We start from the raw sequence: 20,832 nt of genomic DNA, 5'->3' as shown, positions 1-20,832 counted from the left end.
TTAACCAATGTTATGCGACTAAAACCTAATTCGTTCCTCTCACGATAAGACATGGCAACGGATGGGATTTGGACGGATTTTGGCTTTATTTAATCAAAAGATCGTATGCTTGTATCTTTACAGAAGCAGCACGGAGAGCCGCTTCAGAAACGTGTGCGATGCTGCTGATATAAACATAACATCAGCTCCAGTGACCGTGTCGGAGCCGTTACGCCCCACAGATTTGTGCAGCGTGCAAAGCCTAAGCATTAATATCAGGGAAAGCCGCTTATACTTAAGAGCGCCTATGTATGAAGTGTTTCTTGAAGTTTATAGTACATTGAAGAATGATCATATGACTTTTTACATACGCTTTGAGACCTGTAAATGCAAAAAAGCCATTTAGTTTGCAGTTTTGCGAAATATTCCTTTTACGAATTGCCTGAAAAACCACCTCACGTGAGCGTAAAAACGTTGGGAGTTTCTGTGAAATCATGTTTCTATTAGGCGTATTTTTTAAATTTGCGCATCTTGAAGGGTAATGGAAACGCAGCTATTGTCTAGAGGCAGTTCTAGAAGTACAGCTTTTAATTTTGACATTTAAGAGACTGCTCACACTTACAGAACAGATCTTAAATAATCTCAATCATGCGCTTAGCTTTAATAAGTGCAGTGTGACATCTGTGCTTCTCCAGTCTGGAAAAGCACCAGTCGCAGCTGTATTTTGAACATTCAACTCTTTCTGCCATTCACAAAGATGTGTGAAAATCCTTTCATAACATCAATGATTCAAAAGCATGAGGTTTTGAATGACTACTACTAATAATAAACAAACATTTTCTGCGAAGTAACATTGGGTAGCTTAAAGGGCTGGATGAAATTTAAAAGCAGCCTCAAGTGAAATCCTTGTGTTTTTAATACCCAGAAACAAAATTCAAAGCAAATCTTTCTCTTGGTTCGCGGCCGGACACTCATCTAGTTGACGTTGGTGAGATGTAAGTGAAAATGTTCTCATCAATATGTTTGCTATTGGTTTGACATACAATCTGATTGATTTATTATCTTAGGACTTTCACCTCTTATCCGCTCTCCGTCTGTCTGGCTCTTTGATCTGAGGTGTCCCTCTCTCATGACCCGAAGAGATCAGATGAGTGATAATTCAGAAACGATGACATTATGACACACAGCAGAACTCACAGTGCGGTCAAAATTAGTACACACAATCTCAACATATCTCTTAAAAGGAAAATAAAAAGTTATTTGGCTCTTGTTGAGAAGTTTGAAGCTCTTTCAGCTAGAACTGCACCATCTGGACTGCCAGCACTAGAATAAACACTAAAATACACAATGTACTCTTTGCTCTGTTGCATTTCACACTAATCAGATCTAGCAAAAACAACAGACCATAGCAACATATTAAACCTAACTTTTAAATGAAAACGAAATATACAACAATTAAACATATTTAACTCCTTTTTTGGTGCAGATTGCTGTATAATTACATAAATTAGGGATGCATGATATTGGATTTTTGCCGATTTACTTTTCAACTTATTTTGGCCGATAACCAATGCCGATAACAATATATTTCCTTTTGTTTGGAAACAACACCAAGTCTCTCCCATAAGCAAATAAGCAAGTCTCTCAAATTATTAAAATAAGCAATTTTTTTTTAGTTTTGTTTAGTTTTTAACTTATTTCTTAGAATTAAAAGAACAATAATAAAGCTCTTTTATAATGACAGTACGCGTTTTTTTCAGAAAAATGCAGTGGTAAACTTAACATTTTATTAAGATTTAATATTTGTAGATGGTCTAAAGCAGGGGTCACCAAACTTTTTCCTGGAGGGCCGGTGTCCTCCAGAGTTTACCTCCAACTTTCCTCAACACACCTGCCTGCAAGTTTCAAGTATACCTAGTAAGACCTTGATTAGCTGGTTCAGGTGTGTTTGATTAGGGTTGAAGTTAAACTCTGCAGGGACACCGGCCCACCAGGACCAGGTCTGGTGACCCCTGGTCAAAAGCAAAAGAGTTGTAAAAACACAGAAAATCTTTTAGAGCTTATAATTTTGTTTTAAAGCGTAACACATTACACATTAAAGGAGAAGTCCACTTCCAGAACAACAATTTAAAAATAATTTACTCACCCCCTTGTCGTCCAAGATGTTCATGTCTTACTGTCTTCAGTCACAAAGAAATTATGGTTTTTGAGGAAAACATTTCAGCATTTTTCTCCATATAATGGACTTCATTGGTGCCCTGATTTTGAACTTCCAAAATGTAGTTTAAATGCAGCTTCAAAGGGCTCTAAACAATCCCAGCCATGGAAAAAGAGTCTTATCTAGCGAAACGATCTGTCATTTTTTTTTTTTTTCGGAAAATAACAATTTGTATACTTTTTAAGCACTTTGTGTAGCACAGGCTCTGGGATGCGCGTCCACGACACTACGTTCTATTGAATCACATCAAAAGCTCACGCGGGACATAGGCGAAACTACAGACCCAGTGTTTACAAAATGAATGTGCAAAGACTAAGGAAGTGCAAGTAAGTCAAACACTGTTTGCAAACAAAAAGGTACAACGATGTCGGACGATTCTGAAGTTGTGGAGGAAATGAGATGGAGTTTTTTACCATACTCTACCTTTTTGAGCCAGAGTGATTGGACATGATTGTAGCGTTGTGGGCGCGCATCCCAAAGCTAGTGCTACACGAGCTTTTGGGCTTAAAAAGTATACAGAATTTTATTTAAAAAAAAAAAAAATGACTGATCGTTTCGCTAGATGAGACCCTTCATCCTTGGCTGGTTTAGAGCCTTTTGAAGCTGCATTTAAACTGCATTTTGTAAGATCCAATTTCAGGGCACCAATGAAGTCCATTATATGGAGAAAAATCCTGAAATGTTTTCCTCAAAAACCACAATTTTTTTACGACTGAAGACAGAAACATTAACATCTTGGATGACAAGAGGGTGAGTACATTATCTGTAAATTGTTGTTTTGGAAGTGGACTTCTCCTTTAATAATAATCAGTATATATAAAATTATTTAATTTAAAAGTGTCATGTTTGATTTTTTATGTAAGCTATAGCTTCTGACCTTTAACTCAAAACATACTCATGATTTTATGACATCAACTACTGCTTTATTTAATCAGAAAAACAGTCTAAATGTTATTAGTGTATTTTATTTTCATTTTATTAATAGTAGACCAACAGTGCCCCCTACGAAATTAAAACTCCTTACCAAACGGGCATTAGGACGCTATTACTATTACTATTTGCATGTGCTATTACTGTTTACTCTATCACACACTGAACGTGTCATTCTGTATGTGCATTCTCAGATTAAATACAGCGATCCAACTTCCAAAATGCAGTTTAAATGCAGCTTCAAAGGGCTCTAAACGATCCCAACCATGGAAGAAGGGTCTAATCGCCAGCACACCCTGAGCACATGTAAGTTAATCATCTTATCAGCAAGACATATCGGCATAATTTTTCATATTGGGCTGATGCCGATATTTACATTTTCGATATTTACAGATTCCAATATTGGTCTAATAATATCATGCATCCCTAATGTAAATCCAAGTATTTGTGCCTCACCTCCTGATTGGCTGCGGCCAACTCCTCCTCCAAGGCAGAGACCCTCTCTAGTGATACTCGCAATCTTTCGCGTACCTGAGCAAAACACAAAAATCCATCATTCACTGTTTATCAAGGCTGTGCTTAGAGATTGTTTTTAATATTCCTGATTTAGAATTTGATTTAAATGATGCTTGCAAACATAATGCAGAAATGCAGAATTTAATGAATTCTTAGAATATTTTATATTCTTATATTCTTATATTTTTTATAATGAATGATGTGTAGTATTTGCTAAAACCTTATATGATCAACAGATGAAAGCTCAACCGTATAAATCTGTATTTAGTTTATAAAAAATCCTATTCAAATTCTTTGTCTTACAACTAATGTTATTTCACAGTTTTGAAACTTCTACAAAGAGGAGAATGGGCGAACTATAAAATAATCTGAATAAAAACACTAATCAGTCTCTCTGGTGACCTGTTTGATCACTGGAATCATTTCACTGGGTTCGGTCCTCTATCACTGGACATTCGGTGGTCACTAAAACTGTGGTTCCATAAATCATGAGCAATTTCCTGCCGTCTGTTACCTAACGCCTTATAAATGACACTGTCTGCAGAAGGCCGTAGAATGGATTTCAGCTGGATGAACTGCCACACAAGGGCTTAATCCATAAATAAAACACCACTGGATGAAGGAAAGGAGAGGTGGGACAGTGGGTCGCAGTGTTTAATAAATGTACTTTCACCTTGCTGTCCAAAAACCAGGAGAGAAAATTGTTATATAATATTATTTTGGTTACCAAGATTGATCAGTCAGCCTAAAGGTTAAACACTGACAGGTCTGTGGTATATCTGGTATGTCACATACGAATCTATAGTAGATTCTATCTTTGAAATGCAGTGTGGATTCAACAAAAAACTACAGGAACCTCAGCAGTTGTTGATCTCATGGTTTACCTTCTCATCCAGTGCTTTGTGGTGCTCAAAGAGGGACTTGAGGGCTTTGAGGACCTCCACCTCACTGGAGACCCCAGAAGGAGACTGGGCCTGTCGTTTCACCACCGTCATGCGTAGGGAACGTTCGTGCCTCGAAACCAAACACTCCAAATGCTCCAACAGCAGCTGTGGAACATACAACGAGTCAATATCATTATGTTCATCATCACAATCCTCCATTACTATAACAAACATTAAAATTAAACCAAATGTAAAATTGAAACTAAATCTAAAACTAATATTAATACTTAACTTAAAGGTGGCATTAAGATCAGAAATTTATTAACTAAAAAATATTTAGAAAATGTAGTAACTAATCTAAAACTGAAACTAAATCTAAAGCAAAAACTACAGCTAAATACAAAATACAAATTAGTAATTAATAGTAAATTTAGCAACTAACCTAAAACTGAACCTAAAAAACTAAAACCAATTATAACAATTAAAATCTAAAGCAAAAAATACATTTGATTTTACTAAAACAAACAGCTACATATAAATCTAATACTAATTTAATTCTACATTAAAAGAGGAAACTAAAACTTACATTTAATCTAAAACTGAAATGAAATGTTTCATGCTGCCACATAAAATCAGTTTTTTATCACGTCACTAAACCCTCAAGGACATGAAAATTAATGGCATGTGCTTAACACACCATTTTGTCTTTTCTCATTTTACAAGGGAACCCTTTCAGATGGATAACAACATTACTCACAAGAAAAGCCATTACATTACTTGAAACAATAAAGCAGACACAACAAATTGAAACCCCCTGGACCCGGCACAAAGGAGATTATGTTAATGTGGTTACTCTCTGCTCTGGTACATGGCATAAAAAATCAATTCGGCCCCAAAGTCCCAAGGACACCGTGGGAGAGAGAGAGAACCGTCTGGCTTTAGATGAGTGAAGTGGACATAGATTACTATGGACGGCAAGACAAAAGAAAAAGTGTTTATGTTGTTTTAAAATACACTTGCTCAGAAAACTCACTCAGAATAATGTTGAATTGCATCTAAAGCCAGATGAAGGATATTCCTACTCAATATCTCCGACTAATTGCGGAGATAAAAAAATGCAGTTCAGTAACTGTATATCACCCTTAACCCTTAAACTAAATCAAATCTAAAATTAATACTTGATCAACAACTACAACTAAATTTAAAACATACACAAAAACAACTAATACCAAAACTAAACTCTTAAACTAAATGAGATCTAAAATTAGTACTTCATCAAAAACTAAAAGTAAAACTTAAATATAAATAACTAATACTAAAACTAAACTCTTACACTAAATGAAATATAAAATTAATACTTACTCAAAAACTAAAACTAAATGTAAAACTTAAATATAAATAAAAAAATACTAAAACTAAACCCTTAAACTAAATCTAAAATTAATACTTACTCAAAAATGAACTAAATGTAAAACTTACATATAAATAACTAATACTAAATCTAAACTATGGGATCAAATTTCCGTCAAATGTATTGCAGTAACAGAACGAAAAATAATAAGCGTACATAAAAAAATTAAAAAGACATGTAAAATTATAACGCACAAAAATGAAAAACAGATGCAAATTTATTTAGAAAATCAAACAACGTGGTCACGGATCGAAAAAATAATAAGCGCAAATTCAAAATGTAAACCCATTAAAAATTATATTGCACAAAACTGAAACACGAATTCAGCATTTTTCGAGTCACAAACAAAATCAGGTTTTCCGCTCATATTTTATTTTTTTGTGCGCTTATGCTCTTTTCCCCTTTGCTCACGTTGTCGCGTTTTGCGCTTGAGTTTCAAAACTTTGCAGTCCAAGTTTGATGTAAATTAGGGCGGGCTTCAGTGTCACCATTGGTCCACTAGTCTAGATTGACAGCTGCTCCTCTAGCCAATCAGTCGAAGGGGGAGATTACGTCACTCCACTGCGACTCATGTCAGACAGACCTGTTAAAAACGGTTGCGCGCAAGAAAACTTAGTCCGTAGTTTTACATTATCAACCTGTAAACGTTCAGTGACTGCAAGCTGCATAACGCGGGGCTGAAATGTTGGATATGGTGAAAAGTAAACAAACGGCGACAATACCGGCGTTTTAAGAAGAATAATATAAGCAGCACTACACACCCACGTGAAAACAGCGGCGGAACCGGTGTTTATCATAGCAAAGGCAACATCAGATGAATTTCGTGAGCGGAGGACGGGATAACTGGAAATTATGTGGATACAGGGGTGTAGCGTCTGGGTATGCAGGTCCATATGGGCCCTGGCAGATTGGGGGCCCGCCGAGCCGAGGGGAACTTTTTAATTGAACCGAGGGAACGAATAGTGTCCTGCACGGGCCCAGCTCTGACCCGAGCCCTGTCCTTGTCCAACAACTTATCAGAACATGTTGAAGCCAATAAAATAGCTCAGTTTTGAATTTTAATGGCAAAGTGGCTAGATTTCGTTTCGTTTTTTTAATTGAGAAATATGTTTAAACCATTTTATGTTTGTTAAATTGAAGCTTTTGTTTTTAAAAGTAACGACCAAGCGGCCAGCCGCAATGAGTTGAGCATGTTTGATCAATTTAGCCTTCTCAAATTAACACGACTTGCATAAAATAAAAGCTATAAACATAAAACATTTGATGTATTTCACAATATTAATTTAAACATTTAACCTAGATATATGTGCGCTGTTAAGCGCATATCCAATCGTTTGTGCGGAGAGTGAAAGCTATAAAGCGCACTTTGCAGCTGACATGGAAGCACCAGCGCGATCACTTCCATTTTTTTATAATAACATTGGAAACCTAAAATACGCTATTTTTGTTCATAAAGGTAAGAGTAATACATCACTCGGAACTGCAAAAGGTCTACTTTTATTTGTGTGTCCTCACAATATTAGCAAAACATTATGCTTTCGTAAAATAGTTAAAGAAATCAAGCATGCACTTTCTGCCGTCTCTGTCTTGAGCAGGAGCGATTCACAAAATTAATCCGAAACTCAGTAGACATGATAAATATGTCTATAGAATATTTTAAATTACTACTTTAAAACGAAATAATTCATGTAATGAAATCATGTTATATTGCGTAAAGTTTATGTGAAAATTCCGCCTACTTAAAAAAAAAAAAAACCTGTCTTCACATTTACTATGAAAAATAGCAATAAAAAGGTAGGCATGAACTCAGTTAACTGGCTTTTTTATGAGAAAAGTATGTTGGAAAAGTTATAGGCTTGTTGGCTTTTCTGAGGTAGGCTGTTATGCCTTATCCACGAGATGTTTTGACGTTTTTTTTTTTTTTTTTTTTTTTTTTTTTTTTTTTTAGCTCTGATGGATTTCATGAGGCATCGTGTTTATTAATTAAAAATGCATTCAAATATTTATTATTTGTAGCACGGAAGTGCTTGGTCGTTACTTTAAAAAACAAAAGCTTCAATTTAACAAACATAAAATGGTTTAAACATATTTCTTAATTAACTTAATAAAGAAACGAAACGAAATCTAGCCACTTTGCCATTAAAATTCAAAACTGAGCTATTTTAATGGCTGCAACATGTTCTGATGGACAGGGACAGGGCTCAATTAAAAAGTTCCCCTCGGCTCGGCGGGTTCCCAATGTGCCCGGGCCCATATGGACCTGCATACCCAGACGCTACACCCCTGTATCCACATAATTTCCAGTTATCCCGTCCTCCGCTCACGAAATTCATCTGATATGTTGCCTTTGCTATGATAAACACCGGTTCCGCCGCTGTTTTCACGTCGGTGTGTTATTCGTCTTAAAACGGCGGAACACTGAACGTTTACAGGTTGATAATGTAAAACTACGGACTAAGTTTTCTTGCACGCACCCGTTTTTAACACATCTTGACTGTCAGTCTACAGTCCCACAGTCTGACAAGTGCAATCCTAAAGGACTTTAAAAAAAATCGCACAGTGAGCGCCCGGCTTTAGCCACAGCAGTCATGAGTCGCACCGGAGTGACGTAATCTCCCCCTTCGACTGATTGGCTAGAGGAGCAGCTGTCAATCTAGACTAGTGGACCAATGGTGACACTGAAGCCCGCCCTAATTTACATCAAACTTGGACTGCAAAGTTTTGAAACTCAAGCGCAAAACGCGACAACGTGAGCAAAGGGGAAAAGAGCATAAGCGCACAAAAAAATAAAATATGAGCGGAAAACCTGATTTTGTTTGTGACTCGAAAAATGCTGAATTCGTGTTTCAGTTTTGTGCAATATAATTTTTAATGGGTTTACATTTTGAATTTGCGCTTATTATTTTTTCGATCCGTGACCACGTTGTTTGATTTTCTAAATAAATTTGCATCTGTTTTTCATTTTTGTGCGTTATAATTTTACATGTCTTTTTAATTTATGTACGCTTATTATTTTTCGTTCTGTTACTGCAATACATTTGAGGAAATTTGATCCCAAACTAATACTAAAACTAAAGCCTTACACTAAATAAGATCTAAAATGAATACTTAATCAAAAATTAAATTAAAAAGCTTATGCTAAAACTAATACTTAATCTAAAAATCTAGTTAAAGCTAAAACTAGAGTTAAAAGCTAAATACTAATAACAAAAATGATATCTACTAAACTAAAATTATATCTACAAATAAATCTAAAACTAAAGCTACTTATAAAACTAAAGTCAGATCTCAAATTAACCCTAAGCATAAGCTAATACTGATACTAATGTAAAAATAAAGTTAAAGCTAAAATTAAAGTCATTAGCACAACAAAATTGATAACTAAAAGATTGTTAGACAATGTTTTCTTTTAAGTAGGGAGTTCAGCTTCAATTGGAGTCACCAAGTAGTTGAAATTCAGACTTCTCTAGTCGAATGTAAGGCAGCATTAGGGCTGCAGCAGCACATGTACCTGCCTGAGGGCTGTACTGGCAGTACTGTAACAGTGCTGCTCTAGAGACCTATAGAGAAGCTGACCTTTCTATTTCTGCTCAGTTCCTTGCTCTCTCATTCATAACCCTCGGTCTATGCCAGCCTCTGTCTTTCCCAGCGCCAGCTCAGCACTAAAACATCCCTATAGCCGGATAATGCAGGTTAGGTTTCTCTCTCTCTCCCTCTGCGCGTGTCTGTTTTGGTGGATCAGATTCACACTGGTGCCGTCAGTAGACACAGCCATTAGCTAATACATAAATCTCAGAATTGATCTGAAATCAATATACGTACAGTAACATTGTGTCATTTTACCTGACGGGCCGTCCTGTGTAAAAATCCATCCTGTACATTTCATTTACATGCTTCATTTTTTGTTAAAGGGATACTTCACCTAAAACTGAAAATCCTGTCATTAATTTCTCACCCTAATGTCGTTCTAAACCCGTAAGACCTTTGTTCATCTTCGGGAACACAAATTAAGATATTTTTGATGAAATCCGAGAGCTTTCTGACCCTGCATAAACAGCAACACAACTGACACATTCAAGGCCCAGAAAGGTAGTAAAGACATCGTTAATATAGTCCGGATTTTGGATTTCATCAAAAATATCTTAATTTGTGTTATGAAGATGAAAAAAGTTGAGGGTGAGTATTTAATGACAGAATTTTCATTTTTAGGTGAACCATTCCCTTTAATGTTGCATTTTCATGACCTCATGACCTCATCTCATCTTACTTGTATGTTTTCTTTTCTTTCTTTGACTTTCACTGTCCTTGTTTCTGACTGACCATTTGATATTGTATGACCACACTGTTTTTGGTTAACATTAATGACACAGATAGGTATTTCATTGGAATACTGTCCCTTTAAGACTGAAGGCATACATGTAATACTGACACATTCCATTTTCACCCACCTGTTTACATTCACTTTAGCCATAACTGACTGTATTTACGTGAGATGGACATTTGGACTACTTTGTGTGTATTTGAGAACTGAGAACTGATCATGCGCTGTATTAAAACTGAAGAAATGGAGTGTGCGCCAGAAAAAGCGCTTCTATCAGCACTATTCTGTGTATTCTGGAAAAACGAGATGTCTGGTCACCCTATTGCTAACCCTTCAGGTGTTGAGGCCATTGTTTCAGATCGCAAGTTCATGTTTTGGTAGCCGGCTGTTTGCGGCTATCATACTGAGACTAGATACGTCCCTTATGATCCAATGACAGGGATGCACATTTTGAAAGACAAGACAGTTAACTTAGCCTATAGGATGTATTTTGAATGTCCCATAGTCCTTAAATAACATTCTAGTCCCATCTCGTCTTGTTAACGAAGACGCGGCATACATTTCGTCATCGTTTTTATCATCAGATAATGGTTTTACCTCGTCAACGTCTCGTCTTAGTCCCGGAAAAACGTTCGTTAACGAATATTTTTTGTCGTCGTCTTCGTTGACCAAATTAACACTGAAAATGTTGTTCTGAGACAAAGACATCAATAATATGTGACCTAAAAGTTTTATTTTACATAAGTGTAGTCGACCTCTCGTAGTGGTCCCCAGGTTGAGACAACATGACCTCATATATACTAATGCACAGACATAATCAGCAGTAATACACAGCAGTAATCTTAACCTTATTGCAACAGACTGTGGTCCAAATGGCACTTAAAATGAAAATGGCCAAAAAGCCTCTGCAGTGTTCATTATGTTTTTTTCTGTAGCTTCTGAAGCGCAGTACTAAATAAAAAAAAATGTTATTTAGGCAAAATAAAAAAAAATGTACACTTTATTCTGTTCAAAAGTTTACACACCTTAATGCATTGTGTTTCCTTCTGAAGCATCAGTGAGCGTTTGAACCTTCTGTAATAGTTGCATATGAGTCCCTCAGTTGTCCTCAGTGTGAAAAGATGGATCTCAAAATCATACAGTCATTGTTGGAAAGGGTTTAAATACACAAAAAATGCTGAAAATCCAAAGAATTTGTGGGACCTGAAGGATTTTTTTTTAGAACAGCGGCCAGTTTAACTGTTCAGGACAAACAAGGGACTCATGAACAACTATCACTGAAAAAAAAAAAAAAAAAAAAAAACCCACAACTGTGGATCACTGAGGTAACAACACAGTATTAAGAATCAAGCATATGTAAACTTTTAAACGGTAATTTTAACTATTATTTTCTCATGTGGACTACATGTAAACATCTTTTATGTGAAATATCTTATTCAGGTCAATACTAAATAAAAAATAAGCATTTTGTATAACCCTTCTTATTTTGGTAAAAATGATTAACGTTTAGCAGATTCTGCAAAGTGTATGAAAACTTTTGACTTCAGACTGTACTTTCTACACTTTAATCGAACGTTTCTGGTACGCAAACTGGGACGCAGCCTCAAAATGATTAAGATATGACCTTTTCCATAATGACTGATGCATTGCAGAGTCTCTCTAGACCAACTTCGGGTTAAATACTTTACTCACGGTCGCATTAGCTGCTCCCTGTGTAAGATTAGAAACTCTGCTTGAAATGCTGCTTCCAGAGTCTGCTGCTAATCTCACTCGACCTCTCATCTTTTCCATTCCACTACACCCCCTTATCCCCCTCGATCTATGCTTCCCTCTGGTTTTTAATACCCTCCGATATCCTCAATTCCATAATTGACTCTTCAAACGTTTGGCTGCGGCTAAGTAACGTAAGTAATTAATTGAATTGCAGCGCGGAGGCTGGTGCGCCGGCCTGCATTAGCACGGTGACTCAGGCAGGCACTGAGGGGTGCAGGAAAAGAATGGAGGTGAAAATGAAGCAGAAGATGTGAGAATGACTACTTTCTTGTGAAACGGAAGTGATAGCCAAAGTGCTGGGTCTTGTCAGACGTTTTGGCAGCTTCTCTGCATTCGATGCAAATGCTTGGTGACAATTTTATTGAAATACGCCAGCCTGTCATCTTCACTTACAAGGCAATATGATCTTGCTAAGGATAAAGTTATCGCTCTACTGACAATAAACTCCTATAAAAGTTGGTGCAGGGCATATAAAAGTAAGAATGTTGTAACTCCAAAGCAAGGATCTCAACAGACTCTACAGAATCTGGTTTCAGTTCATTAAAAGCAGTTTGGAGCAAGTATAAACATCCTGACTCCAACAAAACGAGTTGCTGAGAGTTGCTGGGTGGGCATCTGTTACATTATTGGCTTTTTTGTAAGCAAGTACAACTTTCCATGATGGATGACAGTTGAGGAGCACAATCTGTTCTTTGAAGTGCCTGGAAGACACGGTGTGCGAACTCACTCTGGTGTTGTTCCTCTCGGCCTTCAGCTCTGAAATCTCCTCCTCCTTCTCCAGCAGCTGTTCCCTGCAGGCGTTCAACTCTTTCGTCAGGGCGGCAAACTCCTGCAAGACACCAAACAGACATTTTAACGTCACACTGACTGAAGGGACACGGGTTTGCTAAAGGACAATACATCCTCATCAAACACACCTGAAATGTCTAATTATAATCTTCAGGATTACTGGAAACTTCTAGGCAAGTGGGACATTATAGTAAGTTGGAGACAAACATTGACCCTCCCGGGGCAGGAACAGGAGCAGGATCAGAATCAAGCAGCAACACAAACTGTTTTGTACAGCTAAAAATTGCTGGATGCGTTTGAGACCAGAAGCCAGACCCATAAAATTTACAAATGGCTTCACCCGCTCTTATGGGAAAAATAAGGTGGATAGGTACCAAAAAGGTTGCTGCTCATGATTGAACTTTTTACCAGGAGCAGCAAACCCTGTTCCTGAAAGGTTACCAACCTGTGGAGCTAAACTCCAACCCTAGTCAAACACATAAAAACAAGCTAATCAAAGCATTTGGGATTACTTGAAAATAGCAGACAGCTGTCATAGGTAACAGTACTACAGGAAAGAAGTAATACAATTTAGTACACACTACAAAAAAGGTGGAATTTGGGAACCCCGGGTTTCAAGACTTGTATGGCTTAATATAACGTAAATTATGTCTCTTACTAAAATATGTAGTAGAAAACCCATGAAAGATTTACACTATTTTGGATCATGGGGGTTGCCATTATTTCGGTGGCGTAAAATGGTTGCACTCAGTGACCTACTGGCACTACATATTGCTATGTTTACCACAACACAATTTAAAATAGTGATATGATGACCACTGCTACTGAAAGAGCTTACAGGTGGTGATGGATAAAAGTGTAGGCTTATACCAAATGCCGTGCTATTGATTTTACCCACAATGAGTGTAAACGCCCCCAGACATTGTTTACATCCTAGTAGGATGGCATCTAGCGTTTCTTGTCTATGCCGTTTGTAAGCTATTTCAGTAGCTGTGGTCTACTAAAAGCCTTAAAGGCATCAGGGCTAAAGAGGAGAGAACAAAGACGCAGGTCTTTAGGAAGTTTTATTCGTCTACAGGCCAATACCTCATTCTTTTCTCCTTTTCTTATTGCTAAGATCACAGTGAAGACTTACACTGCTTCTTTGTTGTCCTTCGACTGAAAATTACAACCAAAAGCCGCACAATGTGGCATCGTATCAGTAAAAACAGAGACATGTAGAACGGTGTTAATTTTGTCAGCTATTTTTTTGAATTTTAGTCTTAGTACCTTGTTAAATGTCCTTGTTAGGGCCAAGCACTGCAGTGCGAGCAATTCCCTATTGGAATTGCTCTGTTTATTATTAGTTTTTATATTTAGTCAACCTTATCCTATTTTATTTTAGTCAAGTTTTAGTCGACTAGAAGTCTTAGAATTTTAGTCTAGTTTTAGTCAAAGAAAACCTAAAGTGTTTTAGTCAATGAAATCTTTGTCCCATTTTCGTCATGCTGTATAATGATAAAACATAACTTTTGCTCAAAATTATAATCGAAATGATTGTTGTCATTTGAGAAATTTACTTTTACATTTCAGGTATCTTCACCAGTAAGTGCAAAGCAATAGAATGTACTGATTTATTATAGGCTATTTATTACATAAATTAATATCAAAGACTTATGCACGCTCTTTGTCTACATTATTAAAACTGGAAAAAAAGGATTAATATGTTTCATATCATTGTTGGCGGCGCTTCCGCAACGAAGAGCGAGCATGTGCGCATGGTTGCCAGATTGCAAAAAATAAGCAAAGCACTAGGCAGAAAATATATACTTGCATAAGAGAATCTCTAATTCGGGCATTTGAACTCTTAATATCTCGCAACCACACACATGAAAGCACGCGTAGTAGAGTCATGTACAGCAGTCCGCAATAATATTTGGACTATGGGTGGTGCCATTATTTTGATGATGTCAAATGGTTGCACTTGGCAAGCTACTGGCACTACCTCTTACTATTTTTACCGCAACACAACTTAGAAAATAAAGTATTGATATGATGCCACATTGTGCACCTTTGGTTGTCATTTTCAGTCGAACGGCAACAAGGGAAGTGATGTAAGTCTTCAATGCTTTTCCTTGCCATAGAAGAAGAGAAAAGAATGGGAAAATGCCTGTTGACGAATTAAACTTTCTAGAGATTGTATCAGTATTTTATTTTCTGAGTTTTGTTGCAGTAAAAATAGCAACAGGTAGCACCAGTAGTCCAAAATATGTATAAAACAATGTAGATTTTTTTAAATAACATGAAAAAAACATAATTTATGTTGTACTAAGCCATACAAGTCTTAATACCCAGGGTTCCCTTTAACTTTTGTTACCTAGAATTTCCAGCAAATGCTGCAACTGGAGGGAAATGACAACAATGCTGACGTTTTTACATCTTTGAAAGCAAAATCCCATAAGAGTGGAAGGTACACATTCAATGTACTTGTGGTAATCTGAATTCGGTGCAACTAAGAGGATTTTAGGAATGGTAGGAATGAGGCCGGGAATTGACTAAGGCTTGTATATGGAGCATGACATGTTGTAAGTGGTGATGCAATTGTTTTTACATGGTACATTGAGGTGCTCCAATAAGCAAATGTGAAGAACAATATAGACCGAAGTCACCCTGCAACCCTATAACCTCAACTACAACTTTGGTAACAGTTTGATAATAAGCACAATAAATCATCCCAGGGACAGGCAAATATAAAAAAGGACCATGAATCATTCCAGAGCACTTCTGAGTCAAAATATACCATTATTGAACTGTTTACATTTGAATATGACATTAAGTGACAACCAATTTTATAGCAACAGTAGCCTCCACATTCCTTCTCTCAACTATGACTCAGATGGTTAAAAATGTGCTCACTTCTTGAATCTACTGGACATTGCAGTGCACATGATGGATTAGGTTACAGCCAGAATATAAAGGAAACTTTATCAATCTGTCTGCTGATTGATGGCAAGGATCAGAGGTCTTATTTAAATTGGCAAGAGTCGAAATTTCAATTGATAAACATGAACTTTGTGGATGATGACATGCCCATCTAGCTACCACCAGACAGGTGGGATTGAGATCATAAAAAGGTAGATGTCTAGGACAATAACTCACTGGGGTATTGATCTAAGCTTGTCCTCTGCTGCAAGACTCCTCTGATTATAGAGGGATAATTAAACAGGACTCGATCCAGCTGGCCATCAAAGGCCAAAAAGTCTTGTGGTAGCTGGTGAGGTTAACTCATGGTATGAGATAGTCGTTCTAGATGTACCTTAACTCAACCACTTGCCGTGATGGTATTGATTACTGACGTTACATGGTGTTACCATAAGACAAACAAGAACAAAGATGTGTGAGCAAACTTGTATCCAGGCTTTGTAGCTTTTCAGAGGAGATTTGCTTGAGGCAATCTTCAAAGTACAAATACATCGGGATCTCAGAGTTTTCATCTTGGGAAGGTTTAAGATTGAACACTGTGAACATATACGCACCAGCGCACACATACAGACAAACACGGTCAAACCACAGCTCTACATGGGCTGGAATTACAATCAGTTATGATCAAAACTCCCCTCTATAGCAGCTCTGAAACAAACCTCCCTGAAGTGTTTTCTGGAGTCAAAGGTCAGCATTCTAAGATCAAACCAAATTCACTGCGCAGGGATCCTATGCTGCCTTTAGGTGGTAAATATGGGATGGGTAAAGCATTGGATCAACATCTGACAAACTCATTAGTGTGGTGAGCACATATATTCTCATCTTAAATCTCTAACATAGAGCTTAAAGGAGAAGTCCAAGAAGAAGGGCCTTATCTAGCGAAACGATCGGTTATGTTCATAAAAATAATACTATATATATACTTTTTAAAGTCAAACACTCATCTCGTCTTATTCTGCTGAACTTTTCAGGTTCATGACAGTTAGGGTATGTTGAAAAACTCCCATCTCACGTTCTCCCTCGACTTCAAAATCATTTTATATTGCTGTTTTACCTTTTTTTGTCAAGGGTGTTTGATCTTCTTTGCATGTTCACTTTGCAAAGACTGGGTTGGTACTTCTGCAGCGATGTAGGATGATTTTGAAATGATTTTTGAAGTTGAGGGAGAAAATACGATTGGAGTTTTTTCGACATACCATAACTGTCTTGAACCAGAATACACAGAGTTCTGGGAGAGTAAGACAAGACGAGCGTTCGAGATTAAAAAGTATTTAAACTGTATTTTTTTAATGAAAATAACTGATTGTTTCGCTAGACCCTTCTTCCTTGGCTGGGATCGTTTACAACCGCATTTGGGATCATTTGAAGCTGCATTTAAGCTGCATTTTAGAAGTTCAAACTCGGGGCACCATAGCAGTCCATTATATGGGGAAAAATCCTCATTTCTTTACGACTGAAGAAAGAAAGACATGAACATCTTGGATGACAAGGGGGTGAGTACATTATCATACGTGAGAATCTACTCTGTTGGTGCTGTGTAAAACTGAAAAACTAAACATAGGCTTTTCAAACTTAAAATAGTTTGATATTAGACCAACAATATGAGTGACATGCTAAAGAGTGCTGGTTTAGAGGTCACAGCTGCTTATGCCAAAAACCCAGGTTAACATGGAGCAGATGAACTTTTGCACCCTGCCTTGGTTTGTCATGACAGTTGACTTGCTTGGTTAATGAGGACAGTAAAATGTCATAATTTATCTTCACAGAGTGTTATGAGAAGCAGCCAGGAAAGATTCAGCCAGCCTGCGGTCTTTGACTCCAGAATATCTCATGAAATGCAACTACGTATCTCACCATAGTTATCCCATACACAGACGGCACCAGGGCCCAGAGGGCTGCTGCTGGCAGATGCCCATAATGGGCATGTTGACGACACTGCTGTCTAGCAGAAGTCACTCGGTTCAGTTTGGCACACACGTCACTGTGGATGAGTTAGCAAAGCGCTAATTAAAAAGTGTTGATTAGAGAGGTGGTGGTGCAGAGGTGTTAGTCTAAGGGGAGAGACAGGCATAATTACAACATGTTCTACACCGCTTTAAACAACGACAAGAGAAAAAAATGGATAGACTTGTTAAAATGTTCAAAGTAAGGTGTCAAAGTGAATTTCTACCCAGGTTTTTAAAGAGGTATGTTAAAAAAAAAATGAACAGTACAGTACGTACAGTATGACTCAAACTACGACAATACATGAATATCTTGTTTTTCAACTTAATATAAAGCAGAGCTATAAATAGTAACTTCTCACCTCCTGAGGTGTTACCATGGCAAACTAGTACATGCTAAGCTTTATATAGGCTTTGTTTTACAGGTGAGTGCCTGAGGAAGGCACATAAAATGTTTCACCCTTTATCAGTCTTCATTTCCAACCCATATTTTTCCCTAATCCCATATAACTTTCTTTCTTTCATGAAGAAAAAAAGAGAATATTTGAACAATATTTTGAAAGTCAACATTTGAACGTCCTCATTTTAATTCACCAACTGCATATGGTAATCAGGGCCTCTCGAGTTTTAAAAAACGAACACAAATTGCTCCATATGATTTATGCACTCCATTACAGGTGTTTGAAAATTGTACAGTGGCTTTGTGTGAGAAACTGATCAAAGTTTACACCATTCATAGCTCTCAAATATCATTTGCATATATTCAAATGTGTTGTGTAAAGACATCAACGATACCCAGCTACACTGGATCTTATTTTTCTTTTGACTGAGTAACAAAGTTTGAATATGCAGAAGTTTAAATGAGCCATAAAAGATTTACGTTATTTAAAAAATCCAAATCGTTTTATACATATTTTGGACCATGGGGGAGCGCAATTATTTTGATGATGTGAACTGGCTGCACTTGGTGAGCTACTGCCACCATCTATTACTATTTTTACTGTAACACAACTCAGAATACACAACTCGGAAAATAAAATACTGATTTGATGCCATATTGTGTGGCTTTTGGCTGCAATTTTCAGTCAAAGATAATTGATGTAAGTCTTCACTGTTTTTTTAGCGATAAGACAAGGAGAAAAGAATGGGAAGATGCCTGTGAATGAATAAAACATCCTAAAGACCCGCATCTTTGTTCTCTCCACTTCAGCCCTGATGCCTTTGAGGCTTTTAGTAGACCACAGCTACTGAAAGAGCTTACAAAAGGCAGAGACAAGAAACGCTAGATGCCACCCAGGCAGGATGTAAACATGTCAACGCTTGTAATGATGCTGCAGCCACTGAAGGAGTTTTGCAGCGTGGATTTCACTTGATATTCTGCTCTGTTCCTCATACAAAACCATCATATGGTTTGAGAAATACTGTAAGTCACATGGACTACACATATTTTGCTATTTGGTCTTTGTAAAGGAATTGAAAGTCCCTGTTCACTGAAAGTTTTTTTTTGTATGGAAAAGAGCAGCGTGAACATTCAAAGTCAAATTTTTCTCCTTTTGTGTTTCCCAGAAGAAATAAAGTGGGATTGGAACAACATGATAAAACACAATTCCTTTAACTCCCATTCATATAATCTAAAAAGGCACCAGAACCATGTAAGTTGCCAATCTCAGCCTGACTGTGAAGTGTGAAGTCTGAATGACAAAGGCCACCCCATTTGAAAGGAAGATGCAAGAACTGCCTCGTGGAACTAGACCAAAACCTGGTCTTCCCTGAGGAAATAGCACTTTGGTTTGAAGTGTTTGGGTTTGACAAAGCCTACAAAGAAATTTCTCAAAGACTGCCAACCAGTCAGTGCAAAAGCCTTAGCATATGTCATTCATTCTATTTGGATTGACTCAAAACACTCTTTTTCGGCTGGATAAGGCACACTCCTGGGAGCGACAGGTTGTTTAAAGTGCAGAATGGATGAAAGACTGAGTAGGGTATGCACCTTAAAAACTCAAGAGTGAGTTTTTAAGGCTTTAAATCAAAGGCCTGTGTAGTGATAACCTTCAAATGCACCTGCGGCCCTTGAGAAACACTCATGTAAAGTGGCATGATGGAGCATTCCCATAGTGCAGCACAATAACTAATGAAATAAAATGAAATTGCAGAGAACAGGGAGCCATGCTTCAGCATAAACAAATCAAAAAACTCTACAACTAAGCCAGAGAGGAATTTTAACAGCTACACGGATGATATACAACCACACACCCATTAAATTCTAGACTGAGGATGTTCTGCGTTTGATGAATCTTTAATGGAGGCTGTAAAGCTTTATTTACAGAATGTCCCATGGGGCACATACAAGCTCACAGATGCTTCATATGGCGAACGGAGTTCCTGTTTTTGTCTGGTTGCACGCAAGGCTTTCGAAACTAGTCCTTTAGTTGTATAGTAACAGCAGAATTCTCAAATTTATGATGCAGTAGTTTAACGAATGTTTAAAAAAAAATGAATCCATGTAGAATTTGTAGAATACCAAATTATCAGTAGTTAAGGATGCTTCTTAATATTAATTTTGATATCACAGCAAAAAAAGATACAATACTAAAAAGACTACCAGTTATATATAAATATAAATATTAAATACAATTTAAATCAATGGCATATAGTCTTGAAGTATTTCTCTGCTTGTTTGAAACATTCAGTAATATAAAATAAAAATTCCAAGTAATGGAAGAATTTAAACCAATGAGGAAAAAAGGGAAAAAAGTTATAAAAAAACAACATAATATGAATAAAATGTCAATAAACATATGAAATAAATGTTACAAGCAAAAGAATATGCTTCCACTCTCAACACTCAAATGTATCTGTAATAAAACACATTCATTTTACAATCTGCAATGGCAATGGCTTTAAATTGCATAGGCATTTGGAGGCAGTCAGTCCTGACTCCAGGTCAGTAAAGCATCTAACCAGGGCTAACCAATGGCATTAGGAGGAGGAGGAGGAAAGGCTTATATGACCATCAGCACTCAGCACATCTCATTTCCCTCCTTTAAATATTGAAGAAGGTCACATATGAATCTACCAGCATCTCTTCAAGAAGCAAAGCTTTTTTC

At 37.1% G+C, this 20,832-nt stretch overlaps 1 protein-coding gene across 12 annotated transcripts in view; it reads right to left on the bottom strand.

The window, feature by feature from the left end:
- Positions 1-20,832, bottom strand: part of ppfia2 (PTPRF interacting protein alpha 2) — a 214,503-nt gene that overhangs the window by 57,289 nt on the left and 136,382 nt on the right. For all 12 annotated transcript variants that reach the window (XM_051107593.1, XM_051107597.1, XM_051107589.1 and 9 more), the window contains 3 exons: positions 12,760-12,861; positions 4,528-4,692; positions 3,584-3,658 (listed from right to left, as the gene is read on the bottom strand). In XM_051107593.1, coding sequence (XP_050963550.1) covers positions 3,584-3,658; positions 4,528-4,692; positions 12,760-12,861 — 342 coding nt within the window. The remainder of the gene's footprint in view (positions 1-3,583; positions 3,659-4,527; positions 4,693-12,759; positions 12,862-20,832) is intronic.

The sequence above is a fragment of the Labeo rohita genome, chromosome 4 (assembly GCF_022985175.1).
Source record: "Labeo rohita strain BAU-BD-2019 chromosome 4, IGBB_LRoh.1.0, whole genome shotgun sequence".
In the NCBI taxonomy this organism is placed as follows: domain Eukaryota; kingdom Metazoa; phylum Chordata; class Actinopteri; order Cypriniformes; family Cyprinidae; genus Labeo; species Labeo rohita.
The sequence above is the reverse complement of the archived record's forward strand: the minus strand, read 5'-3'. Positions and strand labels throughout refer to the sequence as shown.